The sequence below is a fragment of the Macaca fascicularis genome, chromosome 5 (genome assembly GCF_037993035.2).
Source record: "Macaca fascicularis isolate 582-1 chromosome 5, T2T-MFA8v1.1".
NCBI classification, from domain to species: Eukaryota; Metazoa; Chordata; class Mammalia; order Primates; family Cercopithecidae; genus Macaca; species Macaca fascicularis.
The window spans coordinates 9,091,005-9,108,920 of NC_088379.1; the positions used below are offsets into that span (position 1 = coordinate 9,091,005).

The following is a 17,916-nucleotide window of genomic DNA, read 5'->3' on the forward strand; positions in this document are numbered from 1 at the left end:
AAGTTATACGGCGGACGCAAATAGGAAAATGATGTCCCTGTTGGGGAAGTGAATTCTGTTTAGAACTGTCATGGTTCTCAATGTAAATGCCTCATTCACTACGGGTTCCATATTCAGTCTTCAAGACTTCAGGCGTTAGCTTTAAGAAATGATTCATTTCCTCTCTCTACTCTCCGAGAACAAGGAGCGCCTCCTGGAGACTGTCTGGCACAACCTCGGTCTCGTCAACAGGAAGAGACAGCAGGACTCTCCCAGGATCACTCGGTTAATGTAGGTAGAGCCACTGACCCAGGCACCCGCTCAGTCTGCTGACTTTAACCAGACCAAGGAGAAAGGTAAAAGCAAAAAGCAAGGTGATCTCATTTCATCCTAGTGTTTCCGGAAATAGAACCAACAGTTGTGGAAAGGAGGTGGAACACTGTGGTTGCAGCTTTCTATGCTGCTGTTTTTTCTTCTCCGGACAGGAATGACTCTCCTTCACTTCATCTTCCCTAGACACCCCCAAACGCCCTCCCTGCCCACCTTTGGGGGTGCTGGGCTCATGCTTATTTAGTATAAATGCAAGCTGTCTTACTTGGGGCTCTTCGGAAGGGTGCTGGCGGCTGCCTCTTCTCCCTCCCTCTGGGTTCAGCCAGTCTCCTCTCAAGTGACATGAGTGACCTCAGAGGCAGTTTGGATGCTTTATGCAAGAATCTCCTCTACACTCCCCTGCCAAGTGGTCGGCCAGCCTGTCTGCACACCTCCATAGATGGGGAGCTCACCACCCCTAGAGGCAACCCACTCCATTTGTCCGAAGCAACAATAACAATAAAGATCCAGACTCTGCCTCCCTAAGTCTCCAACCAGGAATTCCACCTTCGAGTGCCCTCAAGGCAGAGGAGACTGCTGTGAACATCCAAGCGTCTGGGGAACCTCATGGAGAGACCTCCTCAGACTTCCCGGCCCATGGCAGCTCAAGCCCCAGAGCATTTCTTACTTAAAGCCTTGAGGTTTTTTTCAAGCCAAAGTTGTGAGTTGAAGACAACCCAGCCAAGAGTACTTTTATTAAAATCATCTCAGTGTCTCTCACTTCTGACTTCCTAATATCCGTTTTTTAAAGAACTATGACTTTTAGACATGTCTAGGGATAATTAGTGCTAGCATTTATTATGGGATATCGCTGTGGCCAGCGGCTGACCTGAACAATTTGCATGGATTGTGTCTTTCCATATTATGCGATCCCATTTTACAGATGAGGAAACTGAGGAGGATCAGTCAAATTACATGGTTGCCTAACAGCATAGAGTTTGTGGTGATGACAGAGCTGAGACTTGAACCTGGGCATCCAGGGCCCAAGCCCTGAATCTCCCCGCCCTCTGATCCCTCCAGTCATGCGAGGATGCCCACGGGGCCCCAGGACTCACCGTGTTGAGGCCACAGAGCTGGTAGCAGGCCATGGTGACAATCACGGTGACCACCTGCCAGTGGATGTAGCCAGCTCTCAGCAGCTCCAGCACAGACACCAGACAGATGTTCGTGGCTCTCAGCCAGGACCTCCTCTACTTCTCGGGAAACATCTGCCTTACCCAAAAACGTCTGGAAGCTGCAAACAGAGGCACGCGTGGACTTTCAGCAGGGATTAGAGTGTCCATTGTGTCTAATGCTGGGCCCTACAGGGACGGGTCCCACCACCCAGCCACATACCTTAGCTGGGGGTGGAACTTGGCAAGGGCCTTTGAAACTATGGAGTCCAAAGCCCGTGTTTAAAAATGGGAAAACAGAGGTGCAGCGAGATGCCATGATTTGCCCAACCACCCAGCTGGCTGGGAGAAAAGCTGAGAACGGGGGTGTCTTGACTGTCTCCAACGCAAGGTAGAGCACACCCAGAGTTCAAATCCATCTATAGCATTGGGCAGCTGTGCCCCTGTTCATCTTTTGTTATCATTCCTGCCTCCAATGGCTGTTGTAATAATTGCATGATATCATATACATTCAACCATGGCTTGGAGCTTCCCTCACTGAAGCTCGTTTGCTGAATATTCACTAAGCGCCTCCTGTTTCCCTGGCTCATGCGTTCACCCTCATCACAGGTGTCCTGAGAGCGGTAGGATGTCACTTGGCCAGGATGCCCTGCAGTCCACACTATTGTGGAAAGAAGGATTGAGCTTAATGACTGCAAGGCCCTTTCCATGAGACCCTCTGAAATACAAGAAAACTTGAGTGGAAATAGTCCCAAAGAGTGAATCTTCCCAAGACTCAAACCCACCCTCGTGATTTATGCCTTTTCCATGTTGAACACTGCAAACTTCTAGCCTCAGAGAATCTGTCTTTTTTTTTTTTTTAAATGAAGACCTTAATTGTTCAAACCTCTATGAATGTATGCTTGAAGGCGGGCTGACTGATTAGACCCCTGAAAGCACAATAATCAGATCATGGGGCGCTTTCGGACACAGATGCCTATACTCAGTGCTCTGATCTTTCTTCCTCCTGCAGGGAAAGGTGGCTATTGTGATGGCTCCTGAGGACAGTCCATTCCAGACACAGCAGGCAGCATCCCTAAAACAGGCTCTGCCCCTCAGGGTATGTGAAAATGCTCTTCTTAAGCAAATGCCATTAAACTTGCTCCAGATTCTCCAAGAAGCAAGTACCCTTCCAAAGGCTTTGGAGTGTTATTTCCAGCAGAGTACTAAAAACTGCTTCAGAATGTCTTTTTTTATGAACCATAAATTAATGCTTTCCCCAGCATTTATTAAGGGTAAATGAGAAAAGCAGCTGAATGAGCAACATTTCTGTTTCATGCACTAAGTATAATATTTCTACTATTTCCTCAAAGTTCAAAATGCAACATCCATGTGATAAAATAACTCTAGACTTTTGGGGTAGAAAACCATTTCTTTCCTTCATGACCTGCATATTTTCTATTATAAAATAAGGATAACGTCATAACCTATGTTTTTTTTCTCTTTTCACCATGGCTGCCAGGAAGCTCTCAGACAAATTCAGTGTTTAGCCCTTAACAGAATTTCCTGAACCAAAAAAAATCTCTCTTCTTTCTCTTAAAATTTCCTATCTTCCAGCTCCATCCAAGTCCCTGCAAAGGACATGATGTCATTCCTTTTTATGGATTCATAGTATTCCATGGTGTGTATGTACCACATTTTCTTTATCCAGTCTATCACTGATGGGTATTTGGGTTGATTCCATGTCTTTGCTACTGTGAACAGTGTTCAGCAAACTAATGCATGAACACGTGTTCTCACTTATAAGTGGCAGCTGATCAATGAGATCACCTGGTCACAGGGAGGGGAACAACACACACCGGAGCCTGTTGGGGGGCTGAGTAGGGGGAGGGAGAGCATTAGAAAAAATAGGCGATGGGTTGATGGGTGCAGCAAACCACGACAGCACACGTTTACTTATGTAAAAAACCTGCCCATCCTGCACGTGTATCCTGGAACTTAAAAATTAAAATTAAAAAAAATTCTGATCTTGTCTTAAAGCTTCAATTCAACCCTCCTATTGTATATATGTTCATAAAGTGGGTGACACTGTTTCAGAGTGACGCCCAGCCTATGAAGGAGCAAGGAGGCTGTCCAAGGGCCCAGCCATTTCTGCCCAGTGGGGGACCTCCTGCAATGCACAAGTTTCTCCAGAGCTCTCCCTTGGTCTTGCTGAGACTTTGCCAGGGGCACTGTGGCCTGATAGCTCCTCCTGCCCAATTCTTCTCCCATCCTTGTCACTTCCCAGGTGTTACTCTCCATTGAAACTTTGGCACTCCTAACTTATTCTCAGACCTGCTTCCGGGAGAACCCAAACCTGCACCAAGGACTTACCTGCCGGGGCCTCCCACACCCTTCAGCCCCTGCCTCTTGAGTGCCCTGCAGGACCCTGGCCCAAGCGGGCCAGACTTCTATTTCCCTAACTGCCAAGTAAGCCCGCCCCCCACCCCTCCATGACTCTCTATTTTCAATCACTCCTAACAACGGCCTGTCGGGATTTGGGCTTGGGGTCCTCACTATTCCACATGTACCCTTTCTGGCTGAGGGCTCACAGATATTCTTTTGAAAATAGCAAACACAGAAGACTGAGCTGGAGTCCTGAGGGGGCACCAAGGAGGGAGCGTTTCAGGCTGCCAGAGAAGGCAGGGGCACTCCGGGCAGGAAGCAGAAGGATGGAAAGTCGTCTCCTATTCCTGACACTAGGGTAAAGCAAGATACATTCTGTAAGGTACATGGGTGTGCTTTGGTCAAGGAATAGGCCGAGGTAAACATCCGGGCCAGAATGACTGAGTGAGTTTAGGTGCGCAGGTGCATACTCCACTTGTTATATAACCTGTTTCTGTAAGTTCATACTTGGTTTGGAGCCACTATCATTTGGGAAGGTATAACTGCCCTGCTGACACTGTACAGGGCTCTTGGGCATGGCTCCACATGACTCTTGTGCAGCTGCTGGTGCCCAGAGAAAGAGCGAGATAACCAGAGCCGTCCATCTTGCAGATGGACAGAGGGGAGCCAGGGCAGGGTTCAGCACAGCACGGCATGGCACAGTTCGCGCTCGTGCCCAGAGAGAGAAAGAGTTAAGCTGCTGACCCTGAAGGCGAGAGAGAGCTGGCTGTGCAGCTGAGGTGGGAGTGGCCGGCTCGAGCAGCCGAGACAGAATGGACAGTGTCTGAGAGCTGCTGATGAGAGAGCTGCTGATGAGAGAGCTGCTGATGAGAGAGCTGCTGATGAGAGAGCTGCTGAGTCAAACCATATTCACCTGCTTACAGCCCCCCAGGTGTTTTTTCAGCTACCTGTCCATCCACCCAACCTCCTCGGGCCTCAGCTGGGGCGGAAACCTGACACATTCATCTGCACCTCTGGCTCTTTCCTCAATCTGGAATGTTCTTTTGACCTTTCTGCACCTGGCTACTCGCTTCGTTCTTTGAACCTTATCTCAGACACCTCCAGGAAGCCTTCTCTGATGCTTTCCTGGCTGGATGACAAGGGAGGAGCAAGCCAAAGAGGGCCTTGAGTGTTTGCACGGGGATGAAGTTCCTGCCTACAGGTCACAAGGGATGGCAAGACCAATAGTTCTGAGCGCCCCAAAGGTGCCAGGCATGGGCCTTGGGAGCTGGGCATATGGTGATTTAAAAAAAAACCAACCCAGATTGTTCCATCCTCTGGTCCAGCCTCATTATCTTATGACCAACAAGGAACAAAGAGAGAACCTGGTGCTTTAATTTGCGACACGTGTTCCTTGTGTCCCTGTAGCAGGTGCTGCATGCCACCTAAGTCTCTCCTGCACATGGACAGCTTCCTATGCCTGGCACCTGTGCCTCTCTGTCTGCGGCTTTCCCTGGGCACAGGTGTGTGCTCAGCCCTCAGCAGTTAACACCCCCAGGAGCAGGCCTCACTTAATGACAAAGCTGATGTTAACAGAGGTATACCTAGCTTCCTCGCAGACACCTGAGTGAGTTCTACGCTGTGCCCCAGAGGTGACTGGGGGGGTGGGGTCCCAGTTGCCCACAGCTGACACCTGCTCACTGATGAACCTCAATGCCTCCTCTGCTTCCCTGTCCCACTTCCCAGCTGGGGAAGTGATGCTTCCTCAATTGCACCCTCCGCTTCCCTGTCCCACTTCCCACCTGGGGAAGTGATGCTTCCTCAATTGCACCCTCCACTTCCCTGTCTCATTTCCCAGCTGGGCAAGTGGTGCTTCCTCGAGTCACCTCTCAAATAAACTTCCCATCCTCAAAACCTTGACTCAGGCTTTGGGGGCACCTGACAACAATCACAAAGTCACCTAAACTAGATGCCTGTGGTCACATAACCCAGACACTGCCTTCCGTGTCTGATTTGTCTGATCTAGTGACTAAGCCCCTTCAGCGTCTAGAGTCCATGTGCTCCTCTCTGCCTGAGCCCAGGCCTGCCTTACTTTAGGTCTCAGGCTCTCCCTGCTGGGCTCATTATCCCCAGGCTAATCCCCAGGAGGACGACTGGGCCGCTCTTCTGCACACAAACCTGTGCTGTCTTGCCCCGGCCAGCAGGATCCAGTCCAAATTCTCATCTTCCATGCAGAGCCTCCTCCCACAGTCCCTGTGGCATCTGGAGGCTCCCCCCATCTCTCTTGGCTGCTGCCCTGGAAAAGGCACTCGTCCTCCATCCCACATACCCCACGGCCTGGCCTCTGGGCCCTGCTCGTGCTGTTCCTTGTGCCCAGAACACCCTGCCACTGTTGCCTGCCTAGGACATCCTTTTCCGAGGATCCCCTCAGCAGTCACATCTTCTGGAGACCTTCCCTGTCCCCATGATGGCTAATCACTGTCACCCTCTCATCTGGGTCGCCCTTGCACCTGTGTCTGTCTCTCTTGGGCACTTTCACTGTTGTGTGGAGTGTTCTGTCTGCACACCTGCTGTGCCCACCCCTGGGAGCACCCCCTGAACAGGGGCCATTTAAGGGATGCTGTGGTACCATGGAAAGGGGTGGGCCTTGGAGTCGGAGCAACCTGGGCTTCACACCCAGCCCTGTCTCTGCTAGGAGACCCCGGACTAGTCACCTATTCTCTCTGCCCCATGCTTGTTCTTCCACAAAACAGAAATCAAAAACACCTACCTATGAGGTTGTTTTGGGGAATAAAATCAATATGTATTAAGTGTTGGCACGTAATTGGTGTTCACTAAACAATTATTATTATTTTTATTTTCTCTCTGTGGAGTCTGACATAGAATGTACATCCAACCCATGTGTTTTGAATGAAATAGTAAAAATCAAGACTCAGGTGACAGGGAAGGAGAAGAAGCATGTTATAAACACGGAAGCGGGGGCAGGCTGAGCAAACAGGAACAGAGGAAAATTATGCTAGATGTCAACCAAATTGAATCAGCAGGGGGCCAGTATCTGTTCCGCGTTCTCCCTACTCTTCTGGGCATGGTGTGGTTTTCCAATGGCAGGTTCCCCGTGGTCCTCAGACACCTTCAGAGCACAGCAGAGTGACAGACACTGATGCATGTGGGGGTGGCCCACACACGACTGCAAGGAGATGAGACTGAGCCTGCCAGCCTCCCTCAGGGTCCTCAGAGAGCCACGCTGTTAGCACAGGTGTCATCCTGGCCTGGAGACCCCTCCAGGTGTCTGTACACCTGCTGAGCCCGCCCTGGGAGTGCCTCCTGAGCAAGAGCCACTTAAGGGACATTGTGGTACGGTGGGAGAGGGCAGGCCTTGGAGCTGGAGAAACCTAGGCTTCACATTGTCTCAGGGCCAATGGGTGCTCACCAATGCAAACACACATTGTCTCGAGGCCAATGCGTGCTCACCAATGCAAACACACATTGTCTCAGGCCAATGGGTGCTCACCAATGCAAACACACATTGTCTCGGGGCCAATGGGTGCTCACTAATGCAAACACACATTGTCTTGGGGCCAATGGGTGCTCACTAATGCAAACACACATTGTCTCGGGGCCAATGGGTGCTCACCAATGCAAACAAATCCTGGCTGCATCATTTTCCATCTAGTATGATACCAGGTGAATTACTTAATGTTTCCATGCCTCAGTTTCCCTGTCTGTAAAATAAACATAATAGCATTGGTGTTGTAACCAGTGTTCAATGTTGGCACACATGAAGTCCTCAGAACAGTACCTGGCTTTTGATGAGCAAGGAGCATTATGAATATATATGCTATCACTATCTCCCTCTCCCTTTCACCTTTAGCCTGGCAGTGGGTACAAGATGCTATAATCTTCTGTTGTGGGTTGAATTGTGTCTTCATAAACATATGCTGAAGTCCTAACCCCTGGTACCTGTGAATGTGAACTTACTTGGAAATAAGACCTTTGCCAATATAATTAAGATGTAAGTTAAGAGGAAGTCATACTGTAGTAGGATGGACTCTGGATCCAATATGACTTTTGTCCTTACAAGAGGAGGAGACACAGATAGATACACACAGGGAAGGCAAGCTTGTGATCACAGAGGAGAGGTTGGAGTGATGCAGCTGCAAGCCAGGGAGCGCCAAGGACTGCTGGTCACCATCGGAAGCCAGAGCATGGCCCTGCTGGCACCTGGACCTTGGACTTCTGGCCTCCAGAACTGTGAGGGAATCCATTTCTGTTGCTGTTGTTCTTGTTTTGTTTGTTTGTTTTTGTTTTTTGTTGTTGTTGTTGTTGAGACAGAGCTCCGCTCTTGTTGTCCAGACTGCAGTGCAATGGTGCAATCTCAGCTCACTGCAACCTCTGCCTCCCAGATTCAAGTGATTCTTCTGCCTCAACCTCCCAAGTAGCTGAGATTACAGGCATCTGCCACCATGCCTGGCTAATTTTTTGTATTTAGTAAAGATGGGGTTTCACCATGTTGGTCAGACTGGTCTCGAACTCCTGACCTCAGGTGATCCACCCGACGTGGCCTCCCAAAGTGCTAGGATTACAAGGCATGAGCCACCACGCCCGGCCCCATTTCTGTTGTTCTAAGCCACCAACGCATGGCACTTTGTTAGGGCAGCAGTCACACTTTATCGCCTCCTGCTAGAGCAAAGTGCAGAACAACCTGGAGGCCTCTTCCCTCTTGTGATCAGGGGCCTGGGATTAGAAAGGCAAAGGGACTTCACGTGACGCACAGGGCAATAGCCTCGTATAAGTTGCATGCCCAGAGTGGCACTGAGCTTGTTCTCTCTTACACAGTGCAGGCCTCATGCTTCTAAAAATAGGAGATTTCATCAAAGCATTTATTTTTCCAACTACTAATGGAATTTAAGAGGAGGAAGTCATTGAGTTTTTAACTTAGGTTCAGTGTCTTTTTATTACCCACAGCAGTCAGATCCAAAGTAGGGTATGTACGAAGGGGTGTAGCAGGAGATATTGGAGTTCCTATTTATAACATTTTGTTATGGACTGAACCTGGAGCCTTCACATGGCCTGTGTGAGTGGGGAGCAGAGCTCCACTGTGTGCAGAAGCTGACAGGGTGCAGAAGCCTTTGATCTGTCTTTTGATATATTGCTGTTTACTTGTGCAGTTTACCAGTTAGCAGATTTGGGAATGGTAGTATATGGTTTGAATTGAATTAACCCTAATGAATGTACAGCTGGCTTGTAAAAGAATCCCCCAAAGCTGAGTACAGTAGTACATGCCTGTAGTTCCAGCTAATCTTTTTGTGAGGCTGAGGTAGGAGGATCTCTTGAGCCCAGGAGTTCGAGGCCAGCCTCAGCAACATAGCGAGACCTCATCTCAAGGAAAAAAACAAATCCCCCAAAGAAACCACAAACTAAAGGTAAAACTAACAACGCTCACACAAAGACAGACAGGACAATCAATAGTGGAACCCGCCATCTCAACTCCAGGTGCAAGGCTACAGCTAGCCTCAGTGACCACTGACAGTACACTGCTTCACAGAGATGTTAAAATTCAACATGGAGTCAATCTGTTGCTTCAGGATACAGATGACATTTTAACAGGAGTGAGAAAGTAGCAACCTTTTATAAGAAACTGTTCCATAAAAAGAGATGTGTCTGTCACGTGCTTTGGTAGACAAAGTTATGTACACAGGCTACCAATAAAAACTCTTGTATCTCAGCTGGGAGCGCTGACTTTCGCCTGTAATCCCAGCACTTTTGGAGGCCGAGGCAGGCAGATCACCTGAAGTCAGGAGTTCGAGACCAGCCTGGCCAATATGGTGAAACCCCATCTCTACTAAAAATACAAAAAATTAGCTGGGCGTGGTGGCAGGTGCCTGTAATCCCAGCTACTCGGGAGGCTGAGGCAGGAGAATCGCTTGAACCCGGGAGGTGGAGGTTGCAGTGAGCCGAAATTGTATCACTGTACTCTAGCCTGGGTGACAGAGAAAGACTCCGTCTCAAAAACAAACAAACAAACAAAAAAGTCTCGGATCTGCACATTCAAAAAGAAAAACTTGCAGGCAGTTAAAAAAAAATGTTTCTGTTTAAAAATATTCCAAAAGAAAAGTTTCAGTAGGTTTTGTTAAATGATTATTGTTAAAATATAAAAAGGCAACATCTTCTTACTACTCAGCAAGGACAGTGGTTGATACTAAGGAAGATGGAAGTTCACTAGCCTGCATTTTCACCTCCAAAAACACTTCATTCCTGATGGATGGGATTACAGGTTGAAGCCGCTTCATCAAGTTCAACCAGGCTTGATGTAGCTTCCATTTGGAGCTACATCTGTTTCATGAGGTTCATTTTTGGGCTATCCACATTGCAATAACATTGGCCACCACTTGCTAAGGGTTCCCTTGTGTTTTATGCACCCTTATTCATTTAATTCTCATATAACTGTCCCCTGAAGTAAACACAGTCAGTATTCCTACTTTGCAGGTGAGAACATGGGAGAAGCTTGCCCATGGGCAGGGACACTATGCCCTCGCAGCAGAGCCTGAGACACACGCTGGGGGTGGGAAGTTTACAGGCTGGAGAGCGAGGCAGCCCAAGGTGCGTCTCGTGGAGACTTCTATGGGCAAAGGGCATCAGTTCTGCGGGGCTTCTGAGCAGTTCTGGAATATCTCCAGAACTGTCTCACAGGGGAGGCTGGGGCATTCATCTGCCAGCTCCTGCCCCCAGGGGTATTAACTCTCTGAAAGTCTACAGTGCGCTGCAGATGTCTGAGCAGCTTCCTGGCCATGGAGAGGGCCTGAGCATTTGGAGAGGCACTTACTGTGCTTAAGGTGGGCAAACATTGGCCCATACCTGAGCCCACATGGACTGTCTGCCACAGCGAGGCTGAAATTACAGTGGGCAGAGGGAGGGTGTGAGGGGGACACTAGAAGGGGCTAGTCCTGTCGTTCAGCAGGGGAGTGGAGGAACTAGGCTTAGAACCCGCACCGGGGCTCCAGAAGCCATCATTTCCCCAATGTCCAGCAACGCTTCCCGGAAGCTCGGCCAGCTGGGGCTGCTACAACATCATACTACAGATGAGTGGCTTAGACAACAGGCTTCACAGTCCTGGAGGCTAGAAGTTCAAGACCAGGGTGTCCGCAGAGTCAGTTCCCTGGTGAGAGCCTCTTCCTGGCTGCAGACGCAGCCTTCTCACTTCTCAGGAGGCACCACTCGCATGATTTCATCCAGCCCTCCTCACTTCCAAAGACTCCCCTCCAAAGACCATCACTCTGGGGAGCTGAGTCTTCCAGACAGAAATTAGGGGTGGGGAAGGAGCACAAACATTCAGACCATGACGGGAACTTGGAATCAGACCCTTCAGAGCTTTGGAATGCTGTCCTCCCCTCCAATCCTGCCTGTCTCTCTCCTCTCCCCTCTCCTGCCTCCCTTCCACCTTTCCTCCCCTCTCCTTCCTCCCTTCCACCTTTCCTCCCCTCTCCTTCCTCCCTTCCACCTTTCCTCCCCTCTCCTTCCTCCCTTCCACCTTTCCTCCCCTCTCCTTCCTCCCTTCCACCTTTCCTCCCCTCTCCTGCCTCCCTTCCACCTTTCCTCCCCTCTCCTTCCTCCCTTCCACCTTTCCTCCCCTCTCCTGCCTCCCTTCCACCTTTCCTCCCCTCTCCTGCCTCCCTTCCACCTTTCCTCCCCTCTCCTGCCTCCCTTCCACCTTTCCTCCCCTCTCCTGCCTCCCTTCCACCTTTCCTCCCCTCTCTCTCAATCTCATCTGAAATTGAAAGACACTCATCCACTCTCTGGCCTTCACCCAACCTTCCCTTCACCATCACTTTCATCAGAGCAAGACGGAGATCTGTGTTGCAAGTTCAGCAGATGCCAGGTCTTCCCCTAAAGATGGGTGGAAGGAAAGGTAGCTCCTCACAGGCCCAGGGTGGAAAAGAGGGCGGGAGGGAGAGCCAGAAAGTCCTCTCTGTGCTTCCAACATGTCACAGAATTGGTGCTAAACTTGCAATTGCCTGTAGTGCAGTGTTGGGCGTGTGCTGTGTCTGGTAAGTGGCCACACCTGTGCTGGGTCCTGTCCTCACAGTCCTGTCAGCTCGGGGCAGCGCTTGCCTTAGGTAAGGCTCGCGGCAGGTGCTTCATGGAAGAGGCTGGTTTTCCTCTGCGTCTAGAATGCAGAGTTGCTCACACCATGCTGGATGAAGGTCATGAGCCCTACTCATATTTGCAGATGTCTAGTCTGGAGAAGGGAGTCTCCCAAGAGGAGACGCCTGGATTGGATTTGCTTTCCTTGGCTCTGAGGTCAGAACAAGGCCCCAGGCAAGAGCTCTGATGTGTGGGACCACAAGGAAGAACTGCCTGATGGATGTGTCCAAGGACGAACATGTTTTTTTGAGCAGAGAGTTCCCCATCCCTGAAGGTGTGCGAGAGGAGCCTGGTGACCACCTGTCAAGCATATTGTGGAAGGGACCCAGGCATTGGAGAGGAAGATGAACAACAGGGTCTCTAAAGCAAGCCCAGAACCTCAGATGTATACAGGCTGTGTAGATGATTGGGAGGAGATGGGGCAATGTCACCCGTAGGGTGGGAGGGGACAGAGTTGACACCTCCAGTTTAAACTGGCTGCCCTTGGAGAGAGAGCAAATGGCCTGGGAAATTGCTATCTATCAGCCCCTTTAAAAAATACATGAGCTTATGGAAGGTAACTGTCTCAGAGGAGTTCATTCTCTTGACTCTCCAAGTCATTTAACAATAGTTCATCCAAGCCCTACCCTCTGAGTGCATGTTCCCCACATTCTCTCTTCAACTTGAAAGTAAGAGGCCTTTCTATGGCTCACACCTCATGCATATTCCTAGCCATGTTCTAATCACTAACTCCAAAGAACTTGAAAGAGGAATGAGAAATTGCATTTCCCAATTGGGGGGAAAAAAAAAACAAACCCTCTGGGTAGCATGGCACACTCCTGGGTTGGGAGAGGGAGCTGTTACATAATCAGATCTTGCCCCAATTACAGATTCAACTTTATTCAAGAAGAGTCAAGAGACACTGAGCAGGGAAGAAGAGGCTAAGGGTTATTGTGTACCTACTGTGTGCCAGGCTTTGTGCAAGGTGTCTTACAGAAACAGCCCTTCAAGGTGAGTGCGTTTCAGTCCACTGAGCTTCAGGGAGGTGAGGAAATGTGCCAAAGGTTGCCCAGGTGAAGAGTGAGGAGTTCACGCTCCGATCTGGATCTGTCTGATCTTTCTTTCCACACACCTCAAAAGAAACCTCAGGGCTGAGAGGCTAAAGAGCCAAGTTCAGCTCATTTCCATTATCTAGCAGCTTGCGAGAGCTTGCTGTGCACCTGGGATGGGGTGAAAAGATCCACTGTGTTAAGGGAAGAACAAGGAACAGTTTCTGCTCCCAGGAGGTCTCTAGTGAGAGAAAGACATGACTCACTACCACTTGAGTCGGTGGGGCTTGATGCAGGGACTGTGGGAGCCTCATAAAACCCCTGACGCTCAGTGCTCTCATTGCATTTAACAGACAAGGAAACTGAGGCTCAGAGGGATGAAGTCCCTTAGCTGACGTTTCACCCCTGTGCCCACAGGGTCCTTGTGTGACTTGGGAAGTTACTTGACAGCTAAAATCTCAGTTCCCTTTTGTAAGGAATTAGAGTCAATATCAACATGAACAAGACTACCAACATTTATGGAGGGATGCTCTGGGTTTGGAGGAGGTTACTTGTAAGAATCAGGTGACATGGTGGATATGTGGTGATAAGTCCAGGGATTATCCCCTACGAACAACATCTGTGGGAGGTGGAAGCAACAGTGGAAGCACTTGTCAGAAATAAATAAACAGAGCCAGGTGTGGTGGCTTGTGCCTGTAATCCCAGGTACTTGGGAGGCTAAGGCAGGAGGATTGCTTGAGCCTAGAAGTTCAAGACCAGCCTGGGAAACACAGCGAGACTCCGTCTCAAAAAACACCCCAAACCAACCAACCTTACAAACCCCAAATAAACAATGACCAAAACCAGGCATCCTCCCTGGTCAGCATCTGCCCAGCCAGCCACATGTATTCATGGGCTTATGGTCAACCCTCCATTTATGAATGGGTTTCCCCTCTGTCTCCCTTCACTGAGTTCATGCCAACTCATCTACCAGCTCAGCTGCCGCCTTCTCCAGGAAGCTCTCCCTGAACTCCCCCTGTTAATCCACTTAGCGTTCTCAGCTCCTCCCTCTGCAGCTCCTGGTCCAGGGCAACTCCACACTCATCTATGGGGCACCTGGTTTCTGTCCTGTCAAGGTCCCTGGCTGACCCCGTGCTTGGGCACTCAGTGGCCCTGTCTGGTTTTGCCCCATATTTTATCCCCAGGGCTTAACATGGTGCCCAGTATTCAACAGAAACTCAATGAGTATGTGGATGTTGAGTGAGTGGTGGCTCTGGAAGGTTCCTCACAACTCAGACTGTATTACAATGGCCTTCTGCAGGCTGCAGTTCAGTCTCCTTCTGCTCTCCTGAGGATCCTCTAAGGAAATAAACCATAGAGAGAGATCTTTTGCAGTTGTTTTAACTTTAGTTCAAAACCTGTCTGTTATGCATCCCAGTACCACCCATGGAGGGCCCCTTGTAATACATGACTTTGAGAGTTGACTACATGTTTCTTCTGGTAAGTTGACCTGCTACTTATAAAGGGAGAATGTGTGGAGAAACCAGTTCCTTCTCTTGCCCTGGCTACCAGGAAGCTTAGAGAGTAATTTAGTGCCTCTTTCTGGAAAATATGGAAATACTTCTTGCAATCTAGTCAATTTCTATGTAAAGTGGTAAGCTCTTTGTGTGAATTAAGTCATTTAAATGTTCAAAACAATCTAATGAGATTAGTACCACAGACAGGGAAACCATGCTAAAGCCATGCATAGCTAGAAAATGGAAATGCAGGGATAAGAACGTAAGCAACTTGGCTCCAAAAATCTAGGCTCCTGTGTTATCGCTTGGTAGCTCTGTTAAATTCCGTAGGGATCTTCTTTCTTCTAGGACCCTGGGTTTAGTCTATAAACACACATACACACACGCATACACATATACACACAGTTTTACATATATAACCACGTATGCATATACACACATATATGTACACACATAAACACATACACATATGCACTTATACACAGAGATACACACATACACACAGATACACCCATGCATTAGTTCATTCTCACACTGCTATAAAGAAATACCCGAGACTGGGTAATTTATAAAGAAAGGAGGATTAATTAGCTCAGAGTTCCACATGGCTGTAGAGGCCTCAGGAAACTTACAATCATGGCAGAAGGCACCTCTTCACAAGGCAGCAGGAGAGAGAATGAGGGCCAGCAGGGAAAATGTCAGACACTTATAAAACCATCAGATTGCATGAGAACTCACTCACTATCATGAGAACAGCATGGGGGAAACCGCCCCCCCCTCATGATTCAATCATCTCTCACCGAGACCCTCCCACAACATGTGGGGATTATGGGGGCTACAATTCAAGATGAGATTTGGGTGGGGACACAGCCAAACCATATCAGCACATATATACACACATAAACATACACATACACTGCACACACACACACAACTGCACTGCCAGCTGCCTTGATTTTGTACTGAATTTTCTATAAAGTGGAAGAAGTCAATAATCCTTGTGAAAATGAGGAGAAAGAGGCCCCTAATGTGTGGCCTGGGCAAGGCCACGTGATCTTTAACTTCCAGGTTCTTCATCTCCAAGGTGAAGACCACCCATGGCCACGCATCTGAACAGCTTTGCCTCCCATATGCTAAATAGAAGGAATTGGAAGAGCTATTTGCACCCTTGCGCCAATAAGCCATTGACCTGGGAGCAGAAGGCTAAGGGCGGGGACTGACTAGCAGGCTAGAAACAAATCGAGTCACCATCAGATGCATCACTGCACTGAAGGGGTCTGAGCAGGCAGGCCTTCCCTTGAACTTGGCCCAAAGCTCCTGCTCCGTTGGGGGCATGGGGAGGGGTGATGACAAGAAGAGTGGACCTTGGGCCAGGAGAAAGAGCTCAGTCCCGGCTCAGCCACTGGCCTGCCCAGTGGCCTCAAAGTGCTCACCTCTGCAAAATGAAAGGGTTGCATTGGCATTGGCTCATTTCTAATTTCTGAAGCCTAAAAGAAGCTCCTCGCCCTGGTTTAGCTCAGCTAGTCTCCTCCAGTCACATTCCATTTGTGTTAAACTTTGTCCCTTTTGGGTCATACCATGCATATCCCAGATTCTGTGGTCTTATAGAGCCAGCTTTGTTGCCAGGTGAGTTTCAGTTCAGGAACTGGTCTCACCACTTGCTAACTGGGTGACCTTTGCCGGGTTATGCCAACCTGCCAAGCCTCTATTTTCTCATCTGTAAAGTGGGGGTAAGAACACAAATCTCTTAAGACTCAGAGAATGCCACAGTGGGTGAGCCAACAGAATGCAGCTGTATGCCCCAGGGCCTTGGCACAGGACAAGCCCCACTCCTGCCTCCTCTCACACCACTGCATAGATTGAGGACGCCCTCTACCTGGGTTTTAAGAAGGCTTCATCGGTTTGTTCCTTCATTCAACATATATTTATTGAGCATGCATTATATACCAAAAGACAGTTCTCTGTGAACCCTAACCTCAGTTCCTAGTACTTGGGATTTGACTTTGTAGAAAGGTTTGTAGAGTGCATTGTTGGTCTCCGTGTTTAGCTAAAACTGCTTTGGACTGGGGCCTCTGTAAACATGAAGAGGCTGCATCTTCACTGAACACTTTGTAAACATTTGACAGTCTGGTTCTTTCCCTCCCAGAACACTTTCAAATATCTCTGCCTGGATAGCCTTCCCTGCCACACGGAGAGTGACTGCAGGGAGACCTGAAATGAGAAATGAGAATGACATACACACACACACACACACACACACACACACACACACACACACGTGTGTGTGTATATTATATGTATATATATATATATGCCTTGCCTGACTTGGAAAATCTCTATCCTGAGGAAACCTCTCCAGAACAGAGGTAGAAACTATCAAGACAGAACCATCACAGAAGGCCCAAAGCAATGGTCTGAAATATTCCCTTGTAAAAATGGTGCGCTCTCTCTCTCTTTCTCAATGCCTGCTTCTCCTCTGGGTGAAATTGCTTCATGTTCCCACAGCAAGTAAGTCTCCATCTGATTGCTATAAACACCTCCAAGAATGTACCACAGAACTTTAAGCAGCAGCATGCTACAGTCTGTACTTAGCCTTTGGTATACTTTGGTTTTCTTTATTCATGCAACAATTATTTAGTTTGTAAACGCCTACTGTAGGCCAGGCACTGCTCTAGGTGCTGGGGTTTCAGCAGTAAGTAAAACAGGAAAAGTGTCCCTCCTCATATGGAGCTTTTCATTCTCACGGAGGAGAGTGATACTAAGCAAATTAATTTATAAACATATCATTTCAGGTCATAATGAGGGCTAAAAAGAAAAATAAATCAGGGTAAGTGGCAGTGAGAACAGGGGACACTGAGCTACGGCAGCTGGGGGAGATGTTTTTGAGAAGATGCAATTTCAATAGAGACCTAAAGGAAGTGAGGGAGGTGTGGGTCATGCAGACATCTGGGGAAAGAATCTTCCAGGCGAAGGAGCCAGTGCACAGGTGCTGACATGAAATGTGCTGACAGCATCTCACAATTTATGAGTTTATTGCATTTGCCTTATTGGGACTCTGCCCCACAACCACCCTTTTAGAACTCTTTTGTGTCATGGGGGCTAGAAGCCTACAAACTGCATGTCCTTACTCCCTATAAATGACCTCTCCTTACTCCCATGCTAGCAGAGTCCTGTTTGATTCCAGTAGTGAGATGCACTGATGCATGGCTGAGTGTTGGAGGAAGAAAGGACCTCTTCTACTAGTCAAAGCTCCAGCACCATCAGCTGTGGCTCCTGGTTAGCCTCAGAGGCTGTGGTTCCCACGTCACCTGTGCCAAGAACATCAGCCACGTCAGCAAGAGCAGCTCCAGCATCTGCCTTGCTGCCACGGTCATGCTTCCAGTAGCGTCAGTAAGAGACGGGACGAGTTCTTGAACCCAAACTCACCTGGCATCAAAACTGGCTCTG

The 17,916-nt window shown here is 48.9% G+C and overlaps 1 protein-coding gene across 1 annotated transcript in view; it reads right to left on the reverse strand.

Annotated features, from left to right (window-relative positions):
• The window catches only part of SLC2A9 (solute carrier family 2 member 9), a 197,713-nt gene that overhangs the window by 79,386 nt on the left and 100,411 nt on the right, over window positions 1-17,916 (reverse strand). The window contains 2 exon segments of the mRNA XM_065544614.2: window positions 1,404-1,515; window positions 1,517-1,584. Of these exon segments, the coding sequence (XP_065400686.1) occupies window positions 1,404-1,515; window positions 1,517-1,584 (180 nt within the window).